General features: G+C 39.3%; 1 protein-coding gene across 5 annotated transcripts in view; it reads right to left on the bottom strand.

Annotated features, from left to right (window-relative positions):
* Nucleotides 1-4981: 4981 nt before the first annotated feature.
* Nucleotides 4982-17976, bottom strand: part of TBC1D30 (TBC1 domain family member 30) — an 80151-nt gene continuing 67156 nt past the window's right edge. For 3 of the 5 annotated variants that reach the window (XM_075274443.1, XM_075274445.1, XM_075274447.1), the window contains 6 exons: nt 14434-14539; nt 14176-14288; nt 13235-13374; nt 10101-10307; nt 9123-9182; nt 4982-7388 (listed from right to left, as the gene is read on the bottom strand). In XM_075274443.1, coding sequence (XP_075130544.1) covers nt 6637-7388; nt 9123-9182; nt 10101-10307; nt 13235-13374; nt 14176-14288; nt 14434-14539 — 1378 coding nt within the window. In that variant the 3' untranslated portion in view covers nt 4982-6636. The remainder of the gene's footprint in view (nt 7389-9122; nt 9183-10100; nt 10308-13234; nt 13375-14175; nt 14289-14433; nt 14540-17976) is intronic. The other 2 variants (XM_075274444.1, XM_075274446.1) reach the window with 1 other exon arrangement.

Genomic DNA, 17976 nt, shown 5'->3' with positions numbered 1-17976 from the left:
CGCAAAATTCTAAAACGATGAGAGCTATGAAGGAAGCCAGAAGTCACAGAGTTCTCCTCAAGTGGAGCAGACGGGGATCATCGGCGCCGAAAACACGCTCATTATATGGGTTCCCAACGAGCTGCTGAGATGCCGGAACAATCATGGGCACAGCGCAAGGAACGAGTTTTGTGGCAGGCCAGCTTGATAGCTGCAAAGCAGGTGGATTATCAATGCCAACAACACGCTTATTATATGGCTTCCCAGTGAGCTGCTGAGATGCCGGGACAATCACAGGCACGGCGTGAGGAACAAGTTCAGCAGCAGGACAGCTTAAGAGCTGCCGAAACAGCAGAGCAGGCAAACCATTGACAGCAGCAATTTGCTGAATATATTTGGATCATCGATGCCAACAACACGCAGATGAAGTCGCTGGCAGAGAGACACACACAAATGACATACAAAATACACGAGTGCAAAACTGGGCAATTCTTATAGGGCCACTACACAAACAAAAAATGAAATATACCCGTGCGAAGCCAGGTCCTCCTGCTAGTAACCAATAAAGGTGGTTAATGTAATAATATGTATTCAATTTATTACTCTAACCAGTTATTTTACAAACAACCCAAAACATCTTGGCTGAAGTGATAAATTACAATATTTAGGGAGTACGGAATTTTCATCATTGCTTGTGAAAAAAAAAAGAAAATGATTTATTCAATGAAAAAACTGTTTCATTCTCCCCATTTGTAAACAAACAACCTCCTACTTATTACAACATGGCAGATTGTCATGGCGTGTGTCATTACACAGTAACCCCGGCTTCTTGCAGCTACATTTTCCTAAAACACATTTTCCCCTGCAGTTCCATCTTTTGAAACCTTGACCACTTGTGATTGAAGATTTCCTGGCACACTCACGAAGAGTCACAATTACGTCTGGAACTTCCTCTTGTGAAATAAAATTCTCCTTACAAATGGCAAACTGGTTTCTAGAATACTCTGAGCCAATCTCGTAAATCTTGCCATCAGCATCCATCTGCAGAATGACCCCAAGAATATTCTTGGAGTCATTTCTACCTCTGTCAACATCAGGAACCCGAATATTTACAGTATATCCAACCTTGCCTCTTGGAAACTTCGATTCAGACATTAGTCTCATGTTGAAACTTTCACACAGACAGGTTCAGACCTGCATAAGAGTGACATTTATCACACTAACTGAAAGGTTCTGGATATTATTCATAATAACACATTAATGTCCCCTATCCAGTTTCTCCGAGGATTAGGAGGGAAACACGGTGGATGGACAGGGATGCAAGTGTGAATGCCCCCTTAATAGTATTAATGGTGGGATTGTTCTTCCAGAAACTTTGATGGACACTAGGTAGTCTAGCAGTGAATCAAAAGCAACCTTGTAGGGAGCTTTCTAATGTTTGTTTGTTTTTTCTTTTAACTGATGTATCAAAGCAGTGGACTAACTAAACAAGGACATCTTACACAGACAGACTTGGGATGTAGGAGACTTTGTTATATCACAACATTATAAAGCTGAATTTTCACCATCAGAACATATTGTTACTGTGCATAAACTACACAATGTGCAGAATTCACTCCAGTTTCAAAGATTACAGTACAAAGCTCTACTTTTAACCTTGTAGTTCTACACATCCAACAGAGGGAAAAGCAAAGATATGGAGTTGAAAATTTCAACTAAATTATGGTAACATAGGAAACCTCAATACTCAAACCTGTCAACAATGTTATTCACATCCAAAAACAAAGCCCTTCTCTGCCAAGGAATTAGAAATAGTTTAAAAAAAAACAAAAAAAACAACAATTTTTGCAGAATCCCACTCTGGCATATAATAGAGTTACCACAACAAGGTATCAGGCAGTGAGGAAGGGGGGGAGGGGGGGTTTCAGTATACAACTTAAGTTACAATAGCTCACCAAAGGAAAATATTATGAGGACCCGTACTTCGTAATAGGGCATGTCGACTTTTATTTGCCTCATAACCTATGTTCATATCAGTACACAGCATCATTACTAAGGACTAATAAGTTATTTGTAACAAAGCCAAGAGTGTGAGAAATCCTTCCATGGTCCACGGTCATCTTAAGATGTAATGTTAGTAGCAGAGTCCGATGGAGAATCTTCAAGAAAGGGAGCATTCACATTACCGTCATTGTCCGACAGTGTCCGTTCAAAATCTCGCACGGGCATTAGGAGCGGACACTAGCTGTGTCTGTGACACTTGTCATTCATTTAAATGGCGATCAGGTGCGTTCTTTTGCACTCCGTGCTCTTCCTTAACTGTCCGTTTGTAAAGATGTTCGACTTTACAAGCGGACAGCAAAACCCGACATGTAGGTTTTTTCTGTCCCCTTGAAAAGTCGGACATCTTTACAAACGGACAGTTAAGGAAGGGCACGGAGTGCAAAAGAACGCACCCGATCGCCATTTACATGATTGAAAAGTGTCACGGACACAGCTAGTGTCCGCTCCTAATGCCCGTGCCAGATTTTAAACGGACACTAGCAGCGGACACTACCTGTCGGACAATGACGGTGTGAACGCCCCCTAAGCCAGTCCAAGCCAACTGCTACTAAATGGAGAGGTTTTACGATATGCAAAAGCAAAATCAGTAATGTAAGTGACATCTGGTATATTCTTTTACATATTAGTGATTGATACCTCCATTGCTTCAGAATTTTATAATCCATACCAAAGCTCTTTGCTTTCGTGTATGTGACTAAGCATCAGAATAAATATAAATCTTAATGTCAAGTCAACAGACAAATATTTAAAAATTGTATATATATATATATATATATATATATATATATATATATATATATATATATTTTATATACACACACACACCAAAAGTTTGGACACACCTTCTCATTCAAAGAGTTTTCTGTATTTTCAGGACTATGAAAATTGTAGATTCACACTGAAGGCATCAAAACTATGAATTAACACATGTGGAATTATATACTTAGCAAAAAAGTGTGAAACAACTGAAAATATGTCTTATATTCTAGGTTCTTCAAAGTAGCCACCTTTTGCTTTGATTACTGCTTTTCACACTCTTAGCATTCTCTTGATGAGCTTCAAGAGGTAGTCACCAGAAATGGTCTTCCAACAGTCTTGAAGGAGTTCCCAGAGATGCTTAGCACTTGTTGGCCCACACCATCACACCTCCTCCTCCATGCTTCACAGTGGGAACCAGGCATGTCGAGTCCATCCGTTCACCTTTTTGCGTTGCACAAAGACACAGTGGTTGGAATCAAAGATCTCAAATTTGGACTCATCCGACCAAAGCACAGATTTCCACTGGTCTAATGTCCATTCCTTGTGTTCTTTAGCCCAAACAAGTCTCTTCTGCTCGTTGTCTGTCCTTAGCAGTGGTTTTCTAGCAGCTATTTTACCATAAAGGCTTGCTGCACAAAGTCTCCTCTTAACAGTTGTTGTATAGATGTGTCTGCTGCTAGAACTCAGTGTGGCATTGACCTGGTCTCTAATCTGAGTTGCTGTTAACCTGCGATTTCTGAGGCTGGTGTCTCGGATGAACTTATCCTCCGCAGCAGAGGTGACTCTTGGTCTTCCTTTCCTGGGGCAGTCCTCATGTGAGCCAGTTTCTTTGTAGCGCTTGATGATTTTTGCAACTGAACTTGGGGACACTTTCAAAGTTTTCCCAATTTGTCAGACTGACTGACCTTCATTTCTTAAAGTAATGATAACCAGTCGTTTTTCTTTACTTAGCTGCTTTTTTCTTGCCATAATACAAATTCTAACAGTCTATTCAGTAGGACTATCAGCTGTGTATCCACCTGACTTCTGCACAAACAATTGATGGTCTCAACCTCATTTAAAAGGAAAGAAATCCCACTTATTAAACCTGACAGGGCACACCTGTGAAGTGAAAACCATTTCCGGTGACTACCTCTTGAAGCTCATCAAGAGAATGCCAAGAGTGTGCAAAGCAGTAATCAAAGCAAAAGGTGGTTACTTTGAAGAACCTAGAATATAAGACATATTTTCAGTTCTTTCACACTTTTTTGTTAAGTATATAATTTCACGTGTGTTAATTCATAGTTTTGATGCCTTCAGTGTGAATCTACAATTTTCATAGTCATGAAAATACAGAAAACTCTCTGAATGAGAAGGTGTGTCCAAACTTTTTGTCTGTACTGTATATATATATATATATATATATATATATCTCAATCATATATAAAACCATGGGAAAAGCTTTACCATAGACATAGCTTAAAACAAAATTTGTGAAGATAAAAGTTAAAAAAGGTAGAACCTCAGCTTAAATGAACAAATGCAAATACTCTGCAGCTCAGTTCTTACTGCACAGTACAATACTGCCCTCTGCTGTTAAAAATTGGATCATTTGCAAAATCATCTTACCTTGACATATTATATGTATACATCATCTTTTTTCCCCCTGACGAAGCCACGGTAGTGGCGAAACGCGCGTCGGGGCGCGTTCACTACATGAAGATCCACCCATAGGTAATTTACTACTTGGTATCATGTTATTTCACAGAATATTTGCACTTTAAAAAACTATGTATGTTATATATGCACTTTAGAAACTATGGATGTTTCACATATCCTTATATATATATGTAATGCAAGTGTCATTTATTCATCATCAACCATTAGTATTCCATCTTGGGCCTTCATTGTTCTGTTTGGTTGTATCACCCCATTCATTATTTCTGTCTTATAGATGTTTTAAAATGTATTTAAATAAAGCTTTATATATTTTTTGCTAAACATTTTCTGTGGCAGTGCGCTTTTTTAGCATAGTGTTCTATTCATATTATATGTGACTAGTTAGGACAAGAACAACAGGATTTTAATACTTTGAACTAATAATGTAGAGTCTGTTGATCCAGAAGAAGATAATCTAATAATAATAATAATAATAATAATAATAATAATAATAATAATAATCACACAGACAGTTTGCAGGTCTAGTACTTTATTACTGAAAAGAAGGAAAGGAGACAGCACATATCACATATGTAGATTCCACCTTGCAGTTTTACCTTTCTAGAGAAACCATGCATTTGGCACTTGAAATATGAACAAATGATATTTGGGAATCCGCATTACAAAGAGTTGGACATTTTACAGATATGTCTAAAGCAAAGCTCTCACATCAGTGAAACTTTTCTATGAAAACAGAGACTAAGAGCTGCAAGAACATTGTAAGCACTTTCTAGAAAGAAGCATCTCTCTCTAAAAACATATCTGAAGGACAAGCCAAGCCAACACAAGATGCAAACTAAAGCATGCATAAATGAAGCATTCCTATGAAGACGGGTTTTCATTTCACTGTAAAACAGCGCCATTTCCCAGGCAGTGACGGGGCAGGCACAACTTCTTACAACCTTGCCTCATTACAAAAACCTAAGCCATGTACACAAATTCAGAATACATAGGATTTATTGAATTAAATAAGATTATACGATGGCATTAAAATATAAATATTCCACTAGTCTGTTGCTCTGCAATAACTTACCTCTGTGTCAGTTGCACAAATCTGAAGCACAAGCTAGTTGGTCATTGGATATCCCTAGGCTTCCTTAACTGTGTATACTGTATGCTGATATTTGGCTACAATATAAACCCTTAATACAAAGAATCATTAGAATTATTACATTAAGTACAGCATATGAATCCAGACTGATTTGGATGAATGATTTTCTGTGCCTTCCCATATATACAGCATGTCAAGACTACGCATTGTCTTTGGCTAGGAACCACACGATGCCCTTGACACTAATTTGCACCTGTACATGATGACTGCCTTCATTTTAGTTTACCCAATTTACCCTTAATACTGGAATGACTGCAAATAAGAAACATTCCAATATCTATTCAAGATCAAAACACAACGCTAAATAGTCTGCTAAACACAGACTTTTCATATGATTCTTGCAGACATCAGAATTTGAGGGCTCTCACTGCCAAATTCTCATTTAATACCACACACAAAGTCAATACAGATCAACAAGAACATGCCACATGTAGAAATCCTTCCTACAAGAGCTTTGAAAAATGAAAGGGTATTGTCACATTAATTATAGAAAAGAATGTCTGCCATATAAGTGTTTTCAAGAGACAATCTAGTGAAGCGTCATCACATTTGCTTCTAATAGTACGGTGCCACCTGGTGTACTGTGTAACAATGTGCCTGTCCACCTGGGGGCGCAGAGTGCTGGCGGACACACAGGATAAGGTCACTGTCACAGCAAGGTCTCCGCATGGAGATTCTTTTTTTTTAACTACATGTAGTGAATAGAAGTAACTTCTTGCAGAAATCCATTTCTTTTAGCTCATCTAGTGAACAAATGGCTGATCTTCCATGAGCAATTTGCTCATTAGGTGGGCGTGCACATTGCTATACACAATGAGCACTAGGTGGCACCATATATGTTAGGAAATGTTGGATGTAAATGTCATAACTATTTACTGGAGTCTTCTTGTTAACACCATGCAAATGACAAACAGTGTCCATTTTTATGATGTATACAATATGACATTGAATGGCAGGACAGTCCCTTTAAGGACAAAGAAATTGAAATCAAAAAGTCTACACAGAGAATAAAGTGCTAGCATTTGTTATCGTTTTTTGCTCCCAGTTGCACCGTTGGCAGGCTTGTTGAAGCTTCTGCTCATATGTGGAAAATTTACTGTTGGGGTTCGATTATTTGGCCCGTATAACCCCAAATTCCTTGCAGCTGCAGATTTTCTAAGAGGCTTAACACATGGGAAGGGGCTAAAAACGGGCCCTTTAGGGGATTTTGCTAAAGTTCCACTTTCGCTTGACGAGGAGTTTGACTCTGATGGTGTTCTTTGAACATTCTGGATCACTTCGGACATGTCTTTAGATTCATCACTGGGGTTCAGCTCCAATGTCTCTAGCTTGCTCTGCACAACAGTCACATTTGCATTTTCATCCTCAAAAACAGGCTCTGGAGAGTGTCCATCGGCCTTCATGACTGTCCTATCTAAACTGTTATCTCCGCTTTCCATGGGGGGTAAATTGTGCTCAGTGTCCTCAGGTTCTTTGGCAGCGTCAACCTGATCTTTAGGAACTTCATTTTGCTCTTCTATCAGTCCAATTGTGTCCCCATAGCCTTTGGCTCTTGCTATGTTTTTTCTATGAACTCTAATGTGGGTACGCCATGGAGAATTTAGCTTTGCTTTGCTTTCCTCACCAGGAAGGATCATAGACTTAGATGTTGGTAACTGGATGACAGTGTTTTTAGAGGCTCTGTTTACTTGCTTTAACTTCTTGCCAAGTAGCAGATGGTTTATTACTGGGGAATTATTAACTTGTGATGGCAGTATGCTGCTCACTGGTCCTTTATCTGAAATGAAGTTACACAACACCTATATTACTATACCAACACACTGCAATGACCTGATAAGTGTTTTTATAAAGTGGGAAAAAAATGTTTGGGAAGTCCCCTTTTGTCCGAGGAAGTTATCTGGTAAAGCAGCAGCAGGAGGGGAGCTTAAAATTAATCATTTATTAAGACCCATTAGACAGACAGTATATTACATAATGAATAAGAAACATATATAAGCAGAAGTGGCACCCAACTTTATAAAGAGAGTTGTGAAGAAAATTTTGGGAAACTGGTTGGTAATTCAAGATAATAAAAATATGCATGGTAATCCTTTACAGCAGGAAACATCTTTGTAGTTCTACAATAGATAATATATTAAGTAAAGGAGCAAGTAGTTGTGTCTGCAGTAACCCTCAATATGTAGATGGACTTAATATATTGTACTCTCATTGACAAAAAAAAAGATTTAAAAAAAAATGGGGTTGTTGGAATCAAATGGAACTCCCTGTGCACGAATATAATTATGATGTATGTAAGTGATTACAACATTAGAGCAAAAGGATACATGAAAGGAGGCTCTAGTATGCTCTAAGACCTCCACTAGCCTCCCTAAATGAGGAGATACGATTAGGCATGGAGGTCCATCGGCCCTTTTATCCACAGATGTTGTAGCTGAGCCTGTAGACTTGCACACTCATAGGCTGCCAGAGCTCACATCCTAGTTTGCCCCATAAATGCTTAATTGGCATTAAATCTGTTGACAAAGCAGGCCAGGGAAATCTTGCAATCTGGCGGAGACATTCTTGGAAAACCCTTGCTGTGTCCAAAACATATTGCTGAGCTGTTAGTGTCCCTCATATCAGTACTAGGTGTGACTGACATTGTATGCACTGGCTCCCCAGACTGAAATGCCCTAAAATCCAATCTAATAGTTGTTGTATCCCAAACAGAACCTGGATTCTCTGCTAAAGACAACATGTTTCCAGTGTGTAGCAGTCTAGGTTTCTAGTTCTTGACACCACTTCAAAGGAGACTGTGGCTGGCTGTCACTGGTAGGACCACTGCTCCAAATACCTCCTAATAGCTTGATCTTTAACAGTCTGTTATAGGGCAGCAGGGGAACCACTTTTATGCTCCCTTATGGCAAAACACAGTGTCTTATCAGACCATGCCTGTAATCATTTACACATGTGCCAAACAGAAAACTGCAAGCTGAATTTTGTTATTGACATTGCTATCTGGGTACGTTATTTATTTTTGTCAATGAGTGTACATACACAATAAGACTCCTAAGGGTGTGTTCACACAGCGAAAAATGGATTACAAGTGTGAACATACTGCGCAACTAGCCGCGACGGACTGCCGATGCAGTGCACTGGCATCCCGTCATGGCATTCTGCTCCAGATTAGGCCTGAATGAATGGGCCTAAACGGGAGGGAGTCATGTGCCACAGACGCCGTGGCTGAGTCAGCCATGGAATCCGCGGCAAGATAGGTCATCTCACTTCTTTTTTTCTGCTACTAGCTAGAGGAAAAAAGATGCGAGTGGCTCCCATTGAAGTCAATGGGAGCCGTTTTGGCAGGCGGATTTTGAGGCTGATTCCACATCAAAAAACTCCATGTGAACTAGCCCTAAGTGCTGAAATTACCAAGCTATAAGTATGATACAGATGTTTCATGGCAAAAAATGACCATTCATATTTGTTAGAAACAGAACCAAGAACCCCAAATATGAATTTGCCTCATAAATACCATTATTAAGCTGATCCCTAGGATCAAATGGGATCCCAGGATCTTTTTCTTCCTCGAGTCCTATGTTAAAAAAAATAAAACATGCAGGTGAAGGAAATCATCTAAACATGGGCATTAGGATATGTAAATTCAATTTCAGTTACACTATAATATTGATCTCCACCAGTTTCTTGCTTTTTCAAGTTAGAACTCCAAAAACGACAAACTAGGAACTGAAATCCATTATGTACAATGTACAGGCATGTCCAATTGTTTGTCAGGTGGACTTTGAATCACCACCAGTACCTTATATTGCTCCTCATGTGGCCTCCGACAATGGACTTGTACTGCACAAAAGGTGCTTAACTGTGCGAAAAATTAACTTTGATCCAACTAAATTATATGCAAATTAGCACAGGTCTATTCTAGTTTGATAGATGTCCCTGAGAATGTCATTACAAGGTGGGCAAAAATAACAGCAATGGCACACACAACATTTCTACTTGTCCTCCAGAATGTCTATCAAGACAGCGGGGAGGGGGCAATGTAGACACAGAGAGCTTGACTTCTTAGAAGTATCTCTTCACCTTCTATATGTAAAACCCTTCATTTGCATATGGTACAAGGTGAAAGCAAGTACATTTTTCACATAACGAGATACGTTGTTGCAGATGACAATGAGTTTTATTAAAGGTACTGGTGGTGGTTTGGAAAAAAAATTTTTACATACATGTTAACTTGTAAAATTTAAAGAAATAAAAAAAAAATTCTTTACTTTTCTTTACTCTTGCCTTATTCCTTTAGGTAAAACATAAGAAATTGGCTCTTTATTGGAACAACATTCAAACCCTATCAGTGTCCCAAGAAGAAATAAAAATCTGTATCCAAATTATATATTAAGGCCTAGATCTCAAAAACACTAATGAAGATATACAAGAAAAAAAATCATTGCCAAATATAAAAGTTGTCTAAGAAATTAGACAGTGAAGGTTGCGTTACCTGCTCTTATGTAAACCTGATGTACTTGCTGCAGCTGCCTCTTCTTAATCCTGGAGTATTGCTGTTTGAGGGCATTGATGTCAGTTGTCATGCGCTCCATCATCATACTATTAAATACAGCATGATATTCTCCTCGACATGAATCAATTGCACCCGGACTAAGTTCTGCAATGTTGCCAAATTTCAGACTTTGCTCTTCTTTTTGATCTAAAGAATGGAATGAGAGAACCAAAATGAGATTTCCAAAAATAGTTCATTAAATCCGTTGGCAAATCTGAAAGGTTTTCTGAACTGTTGGGTTTTGATAATGCTGCCATCAAGCTCATTCTGTTTAGCACTGTATAACACTGATGAGTATACAGACTTAACTTGTCAAACAAGTCTTAATAGAACAAGTGATTCTCGACCAAATGTATGCAATTACAAAATTTAGCTGCTTTTTGCCTGAACAACTGTAGCCGCACAATGCGAAAACGCAGCATTTTCGCTGCGTGGCTAATCTCATCCACATATTACTTGTCTCTACTTCTGGCTGCTAGTGTGATTACAGATCGGATATTATTCACAGAAAGTAAGCAGCTTTTCCGAATGTGCTCAGAGATTGCTCTTTTTCTGTCAGAGCTCTCTTTTTCTGCATCATCTGTATTTTCGCTGTATTTGCAATTCAGTGTTCTTGGCTCTCCTCAGTGGTGTAACTACCACAGAGGCAGCAGAGGCAGCTGCCACAGGGCCCGACACGTCAGGGGGCCCGGGCCCCCTGACGTGTCAATATGCAAAAACATTTTTTTTTTTTTTTTTTTTTTACTTCTTTAACTTTTCGGCCCCCATACCTCCTCTCCAGTGGGTGCAGGGGTGGGGGGTGGGGGGGTCAGTCTGACCGGCAGTCCGGAGACCTATTCTTTAGCCTTTGCGGGGTGTTCGATTTTCACCCCACATAGGCAGAAGACTGTGCAGGACCTTCCACAGTGTCTCCTCCCTCAGTGTGCGTCCTGACGCTAGGGGGCGGAGACTTAGTTGGTTTTTTTTTTTTTTTTTTTTTTTTAGGAGAGGAAGGGCCCAGGGGAGTCCATTTTTAGAAGCTGGCAGCAGCGCTGAGAATGCAGAGGTGAAAGTGGATCAAGGTCACCTATTCATGTAGGACAGGTTGTACAGCTGTGTTGGCAGCTCCCTGCCCTGCTCCTGTCTTCATTACAATTATAATAAGCATACTGCCTGGGGAAAAAAAGAGAACAAGTTCCACATTCAGTGCCTGTGAAGAGTATTTTAAGTGAGAACACACTTCTCAATGACACTGAATGTGGAACTTGTCCTCTTTTTCCCCAAGCAGTAAACTTATTACAGTTCTTAAAGGGGTATTTCAATAAAGGAGTTGTTCAGGGAACCAGGGTATGTGTAGTTTTATATACCACTAGAAATTCGCCAGTGCGCTGAATTCTCCTGACAGAATTACATATAAAAAAAACCCAGAAGTAAATAAAATAGGGAGGGGGCAGACTGCTCCTGATTGTATATACTCCCTACCCATATACAAATGGAAAATATGCTGCAGCCATACAGGAGATATTAGCAACAAAAAAACAAAACAAAAAACAAAACTAATAAGACACCATGTATGAAGGATTATATAGTCATAGAACAGACTGCCCAGCAAAACCCTGCAGATATTTCAGCTTTTCATGCAAGATCAGATACCATTTAAATATTGGCTTTCCTTTAAAAATTAAATTCCTTGTGAAAGAAACAATACAGAAATGTAAAGCACATGGGTGGAGAGAAAGTAAATATAGCCATTATTAATGTTATAAGGGAAACTTCCACATGGTACTACTGATTTATCCTAAAAAAATAAATAAATAAAAATTGATACTAATCAGATGACACTCGCACTACTTAGCTGCAAACTTATTTCTAATATGTTATGGTTGAGGCTACACACTGCAGAAAAGCCCACTAAAGCCCCATGCCTTTAGTGGGCCCTACTGGACCCCCACTGCTTTTTTTTTTTTTTTTTTTTTAATAGGCAGTGGAGGTCTGATAATCGGCAGCGTTACGATCACGGTTGCAGAAGGTGCGACAACAACCAGAGTGGTACAGGGCTGGAGATAGCCGTGGTCCTGCAACCACCATGACAGCAATCAAGAAAAGCCTGGATCCCCGAATGCTATAAATATTGTTAATGGAAATAGGCCAAGCATTATGTTGGCCCCTTTCCAATAGTGCTAATATTATACACTGTTGTTCTATAATAATAGGAGGCCTAGGAGACATGATTAAATATAACAAATAAATACTTATACCCACCTCTCCTGGGACTTTGAAGGCTCCCAGCATCATCTTCGCAGCTCTTCCAGCCTGTGACTGAGATCAGGCACCGGCATAATGAAGTCTATGTGCCCCACGTGTCTGCTGGGACCCAATCACAGGCCCCAGCAGTGACATCTAGGGCGCAGGAACTCATGCTCAGGCAGAAGATGACCAAAGTGGAGGCTGAAGACAGCCACATGGAGCCTGGATGCCCAGGAGATGTGTGGTAAGGCGAGTATAAGAGTTTGTCATTTTCCATCACCTCCCCTGGGCTTCTGATCTTTATACACAGGGGTCTGAGATAACCCCAGTGTATAATAATCGCACTAAGATTATTTGGAATACCAAATCTCACAAATCAACAGTTACAATTGTTTCAAAGAAAACAATAACTTAAAGCATCTTCATGGCCTGTATGAATGCTCACCATGCAAGACTCCATTGCAATACTGGGAGAATATCGTGTGGTCATATGAGACCAAAATGTAACTCTCTGGATGCCATAATACACACCATGTTTGGAGGCCAAAAGGCACTGCATATCACCGCAAAAACATCATACCAACAGTGAAGTTTAGAGGTGGAAACATCATGGTGTGGGGTGTTTTTCAGCATATGGCACTGGTAAACTTCATATAATTGAAGGAAGGATGAATGGACAAATGTACCAAATAATTATTTCACCCACTGTATACATAGACTAGTTCTGAAATGCAATATTGAGTTGTATTGTTTGTTTGTAGTCTGCTTTCTTGACAAAAAAAAAAAAATGTTCTCATTGTACTTTTTTATCCTCAAACATAAGTTAATTTTCTGTTTTTCTCATTTACCTCTAATCTGCTTCTGATACTTCTGCAATTCTGGAGTCAAAAATCCACTAAATGGGCCAAGACACCCAACTGAATTGGCATTTATGTCATCATCATCAATATCGTTTTCTTCATCACTATCTTGCATTTTACTTGGTCGTCTGTAACATAAAAAATGATAACCACATCATAGTATACAGTTCTAATATAACTTATGAAATTGTAGATCATAATCATTATAGTTTTTCACAGGGTTATATAGCTTCAAAGTATATTATAGAGATTCCTGATTTCATCCAATTACATGTTTGGATGAAAGATAAGCTTAACTTACCATAAGGAATCTAGGAAGAAGCGAGAGTAAGAGAATAAACACTATTCACAAGATTAGAAGCCAAGAATTAATACATATTTTGAAGTAGGCTGTGGAGGACGATCACTGCAAGTGTAACCCAATAAGAATTGAAGACAACAATATTTGTACCTGTATACAATACTAGGACTCCAAATTTGTTATTATCATTAAAGAGGATCTTTCACATCCTCATATGTGTGTAGTATTATACACCGCTAAAAAGCAGACACTGCAACGAAGTCAGCACTGTGTTGGCTTTCCTGGTATGGTCCCCGCTGCAGGAGATATCGGTGCAGTTAGCTTGGAAATGAATATATCCCCATTGTCAGGAGGGCGTGGTTTACTGGTCAGTGTCATCGCAAGGCTGTAAGGAACTCCCCAAGTTGACAGTATAAGTCTATGGAAGAATACTGTCAGAGAAGGTGTTATTCACAGCACAGCCCTGAGACTAGGCTGTAACGCCGCCCATCTGACAGTGAGGAGATATCGGTGCTGAAATTAACGGTACCGATATCTCCAGCACTGGGACACATAAGGGGAAACCTGTCAGTGGACTGAATTCAGCGCACTGTCAGCTTTCTGGTTGGTTAAAGGCTGTATGACTTACCCAGAAAATGAAGCAGATTTGACTGGTGCTGGGAAAGGTGTTATATTGTATGTATACTTCTCTCTCAGCTCGGCCAGTTGTGGAAATGGGAAAGTAGCCATTGAGTACACAGTCTACAAAAACAGAAATATATTAACAAGACTGTGAATGTGTTGGTAGCGGTCAGAAAAAGGTCCAGGATCAGTTTTGCAGTGTACAAGTTTAATCATACACAAATTATCAGATCTATACCCTAGAAAATGAGAATTTGCTTATAACCTGCATCAGTTCGTTGCTGTCTATCAGGCTGTCTTCAAGCATCTCTTGTGTCAATCTTCCCATGGTACTGTAGAATTCATCTGCGTTTTGGCAGCACTCAATCTGCCTGAAACAAAATGACACCACAATGGGATAAGAAAACATATACGAATAGTAATTTTAAGCATACATGTAAAAAGCTTACAATTCACATTTCCTCTCTCTTCACCCTTCAAACTAGAAACAGATGACACATAGACCTAATAGTTGGATTCAATTTACATCAGATTTCCATAGATTGTATGGTAGAAAGATGACATTTCTCAAAACCACAAGAGTCTGTGCATTCATTTCGACTAATCGAAAACTTTAGTGCTAAAATCAGCAGAATTGTGAATGCATCCCAAGACTATAATACATTGGGGCAGATTTGTGAAACCCCTACACCAATGAAGTGTTTTTGTTTTTTTAACCGGTTAAGGACCAGGCCCAAAAGTATGTTAAAGACCAGGCCTTTTTTTTCAAAACTGACATGTGTCACTTTAAATGGCAATAACTTTGAGACGCTTTAACATAGACAAGTGATTCTGAAATTGTTTTTTCGTAACACATTGTACTTCATGTCAATAGTAAATTTTGGTCGGTATGTTATGTCTTTGATTATTAAAAAATATGAAATTTGGCGAAAATTTCGAAAAAAATGCAGTTTTCAAACTTTGAAATTGCAAGTCTTCCAAATAGAGTCATACCAACCAAATTTTTTCATAAATCTAATTAACCATGTCTTTCATTTATGTTGCAATCAAATTTTAATCACTCTTTAAATTTTTTCAGATATTATAAGGCTTACAAGTCAAGCAGTAATTTTCCAAATTTTCAAGAATATTTCCAAAACACAATTTTCAAGGGACCAGTTCAGTTCAGAAGGGAACTTGAAAGGCCTCTGTAATAAAACCCCCCATAAGTCACCCCATTCTAAAAACTGCACTCCTGAAAGAATCCAAAACAGCAGGTAGAAAGTTTTTTTAACCCTTTCAGCATTTCACAGCAATTAAAACAAAATGGAGGTCAAATTTACATTTTTCAATTTCTATCACTAATATATTCATTTAGCCCTAGAATTTACACATTTACTAAGGGTTAAAAGTGGAAATGCACCCCACATTTTGTTGCACAATTTCTCCCGAACACGACAATACCACATATGTGCTGTTACCCTAATGTACGGGCACACGGTCGCTCTCAGAACGGATGGAGCGCTAATTGGATTTTGTAGACCAGATTTTGATAAAATAGTTTGCAGGCACCATGTCCCATTTGCAGAGCTCCCAAGGTGCCAAAATAGTGGAAACCCCCAAAATGTGACCCCATTTTGGAAACTAGACCCTTCAAGGAATTTATCAAGGGGTATAGTGAGCTCTTTGACCCTACAGGTGTCTCACAGATTTTTTTACCATTGAGACGTGAAAATGAAAAATTACTTTTTTTGTAATAAAATGTTACTGTAGCCCTAAATTTTTCATCTTTACAAGGGGTTAAAGGAGAAACTGCACCCCATATTTTGTTACACAATTTCTCCCGAACACGACAATACCCCATATGTGCTGGTACCCTAATGTACGGGCACACGGTCGCTCTCAGAACAGATGGAGCGCTAATTGGATTTTGTAGGCCAGATTTTGATAAAATAGTTTGCAGGCACCATGTCCCATTTGCAGAGCTCCCAAGGTGCCAAAATAGTGGAAACCCCCAAAATGTGACCCCATTTTGGAAACTAGACCCTTCAAGGAATTTATCAAGGGGTATAGTGAGCTCTTTGACCCTACAGGTGTCTCACAGATTTTTTTACCATTGAGACGTGAAAATGAAAAATTACTTTTTTCGTAATAAAATGTTACTGTAGCCCCAAATTTTTCATCTTTACAAGGGGTTAAAGGAGAAACTGCACCCCATATTTTGTTACACAATTTCTCCCGAACACGACAATACCACATATGTGCTGTTACCCTAATGTACGGGCACACGGTCGCTCTCAGAACAGATGGAGCGCTAATTGGATTTTGTAGGCCAGATTTTGATAAAATAGTTTGCAGGCACCATGTCCCAGCAGAGCTCCCAAGGTGCCAAAATAGTGGAAACCCCCAAAATGTGACCCCATTTTGGAAACTAGACCCTTCAAGGAATTTATCAAGGGGTATAGTGAGCTCTTTGACCCTACAGGTGTCTCACAGATTTTTTTACCATTGAGACGTGAAAATGAAAAATTACTTTTTTCGTAATAAAATGTTACTGTAGCCCCAAATTTTTCATCTTTACAAGGGGTTAAAGGAGAAACTGCACCCCATATTTTGTTACACAATTTCTCCCGAACACGACAATACCACATATGTGCTGTTACCCTAATGTACGGGCACACGGTCGCTCTCAGAACAGATGGAGCGCTAATTGGATTTTGTAGGCCAGATTTTGATAAAATAGTTTGCAGGCACCATGTCCCATTTGCAGAGCTCCCAAGGTGCCAAAATAGTGGAAACCCCCAAAATGTGACCCCATTTTGGAAACTAGACCCTTCAAGGAATTTATCAAGGGGTATAGTGAGCTCTTTGACCCTACAGGTGTCTCACAGATTTTTTTACCATTGAGACGTGAAAATGAAAAATTACTTTTTTCGTAATAAAATGTTACTGTAGCCCCAAATTTTTCATCTTTACAAGGGGTTAAAGGAGAAACTGCACCCCATATTTTGTTACACAATTTCTCCCGAACACGACAATACCACATATGTGCTGTTACCCTAATGTACGGGCACACGGTCGCTCTCAGAACAGATGGAGCGCTAATTGGATTTTGTAGGCCAGATTTTGATAAAATAGTTTGCAGGCACCATGTCCCATTTGCAGAGCTCCCAAGGTGCCAAAATAGTGGAAACCCCCAAAATGTGACCCCATTTTGGAAACTAGACCCTTCAAGGAATTTATCAAGGGGTATAGTGAGCACTTTGACCCTACAGGAGTTTCACAGAATTGGCCCAGCAAATTGGAAAATTACATTTTTTGCTATAAAATGTTGCTTTAACCCAAAATTTTGCATTTCCACAAGGGGTTAAAGGAGAAAATGCACCCCACAATTTGTTACGCATTTTCCCCCAACTACAGAAATGCCCCACATGTGGCTGTAAAGTGATGTATGGGTACACTGTAAGGTCCAGAGCAGAAAGAGCGCTGTTGGGATTTTGGCGGGCAAATTTAGCTGGAATATCTTTCAGGCACCATGTTGCATTTGGAGAGCCCTTGAAGTGCCAGAACAGTGGAACCCCCCCCAAAATGACCCCATTTTGGAAACTAGACCCCTCAAGGAATTTATCAAGGGGTATAGTGAGCACTTTGACCCTACAGGAGTTTCATAGAATTGGCCCAGCAAATTGGAAAATGACATTTTTTGCTATAAAATGTTGTTTTAACCCCAAATTTTGCATTTCCACAAGGGGTTAAAGGAGAAATTGCACCCCACATTTTGTTACCCAATTCATCCCGAACGTGACAATACCCCATATGTGCTGGTAAT

The sequence above is a fragment of the Leptodactylus fuscus genome, chromosome 5 (assembly GCF_031893055.1).
Source record: "Leptodactylus fuscus isolate aLepFus1 chromosome 5, aLepFus1.hap2, whole genome shotgun sequence".
Lineage (NCBI taxonomy): Eukaryota > Metazoa > Chordata > Amphibia > Anura > Leptodactylidae > Leptodactylus > Leptodactylus fuscus.
The sequence above is the reverse complement of the archived record's forward strand: the minus strand, read 5'-3'. Positions and strand labels throughout refer to the sequence as shown.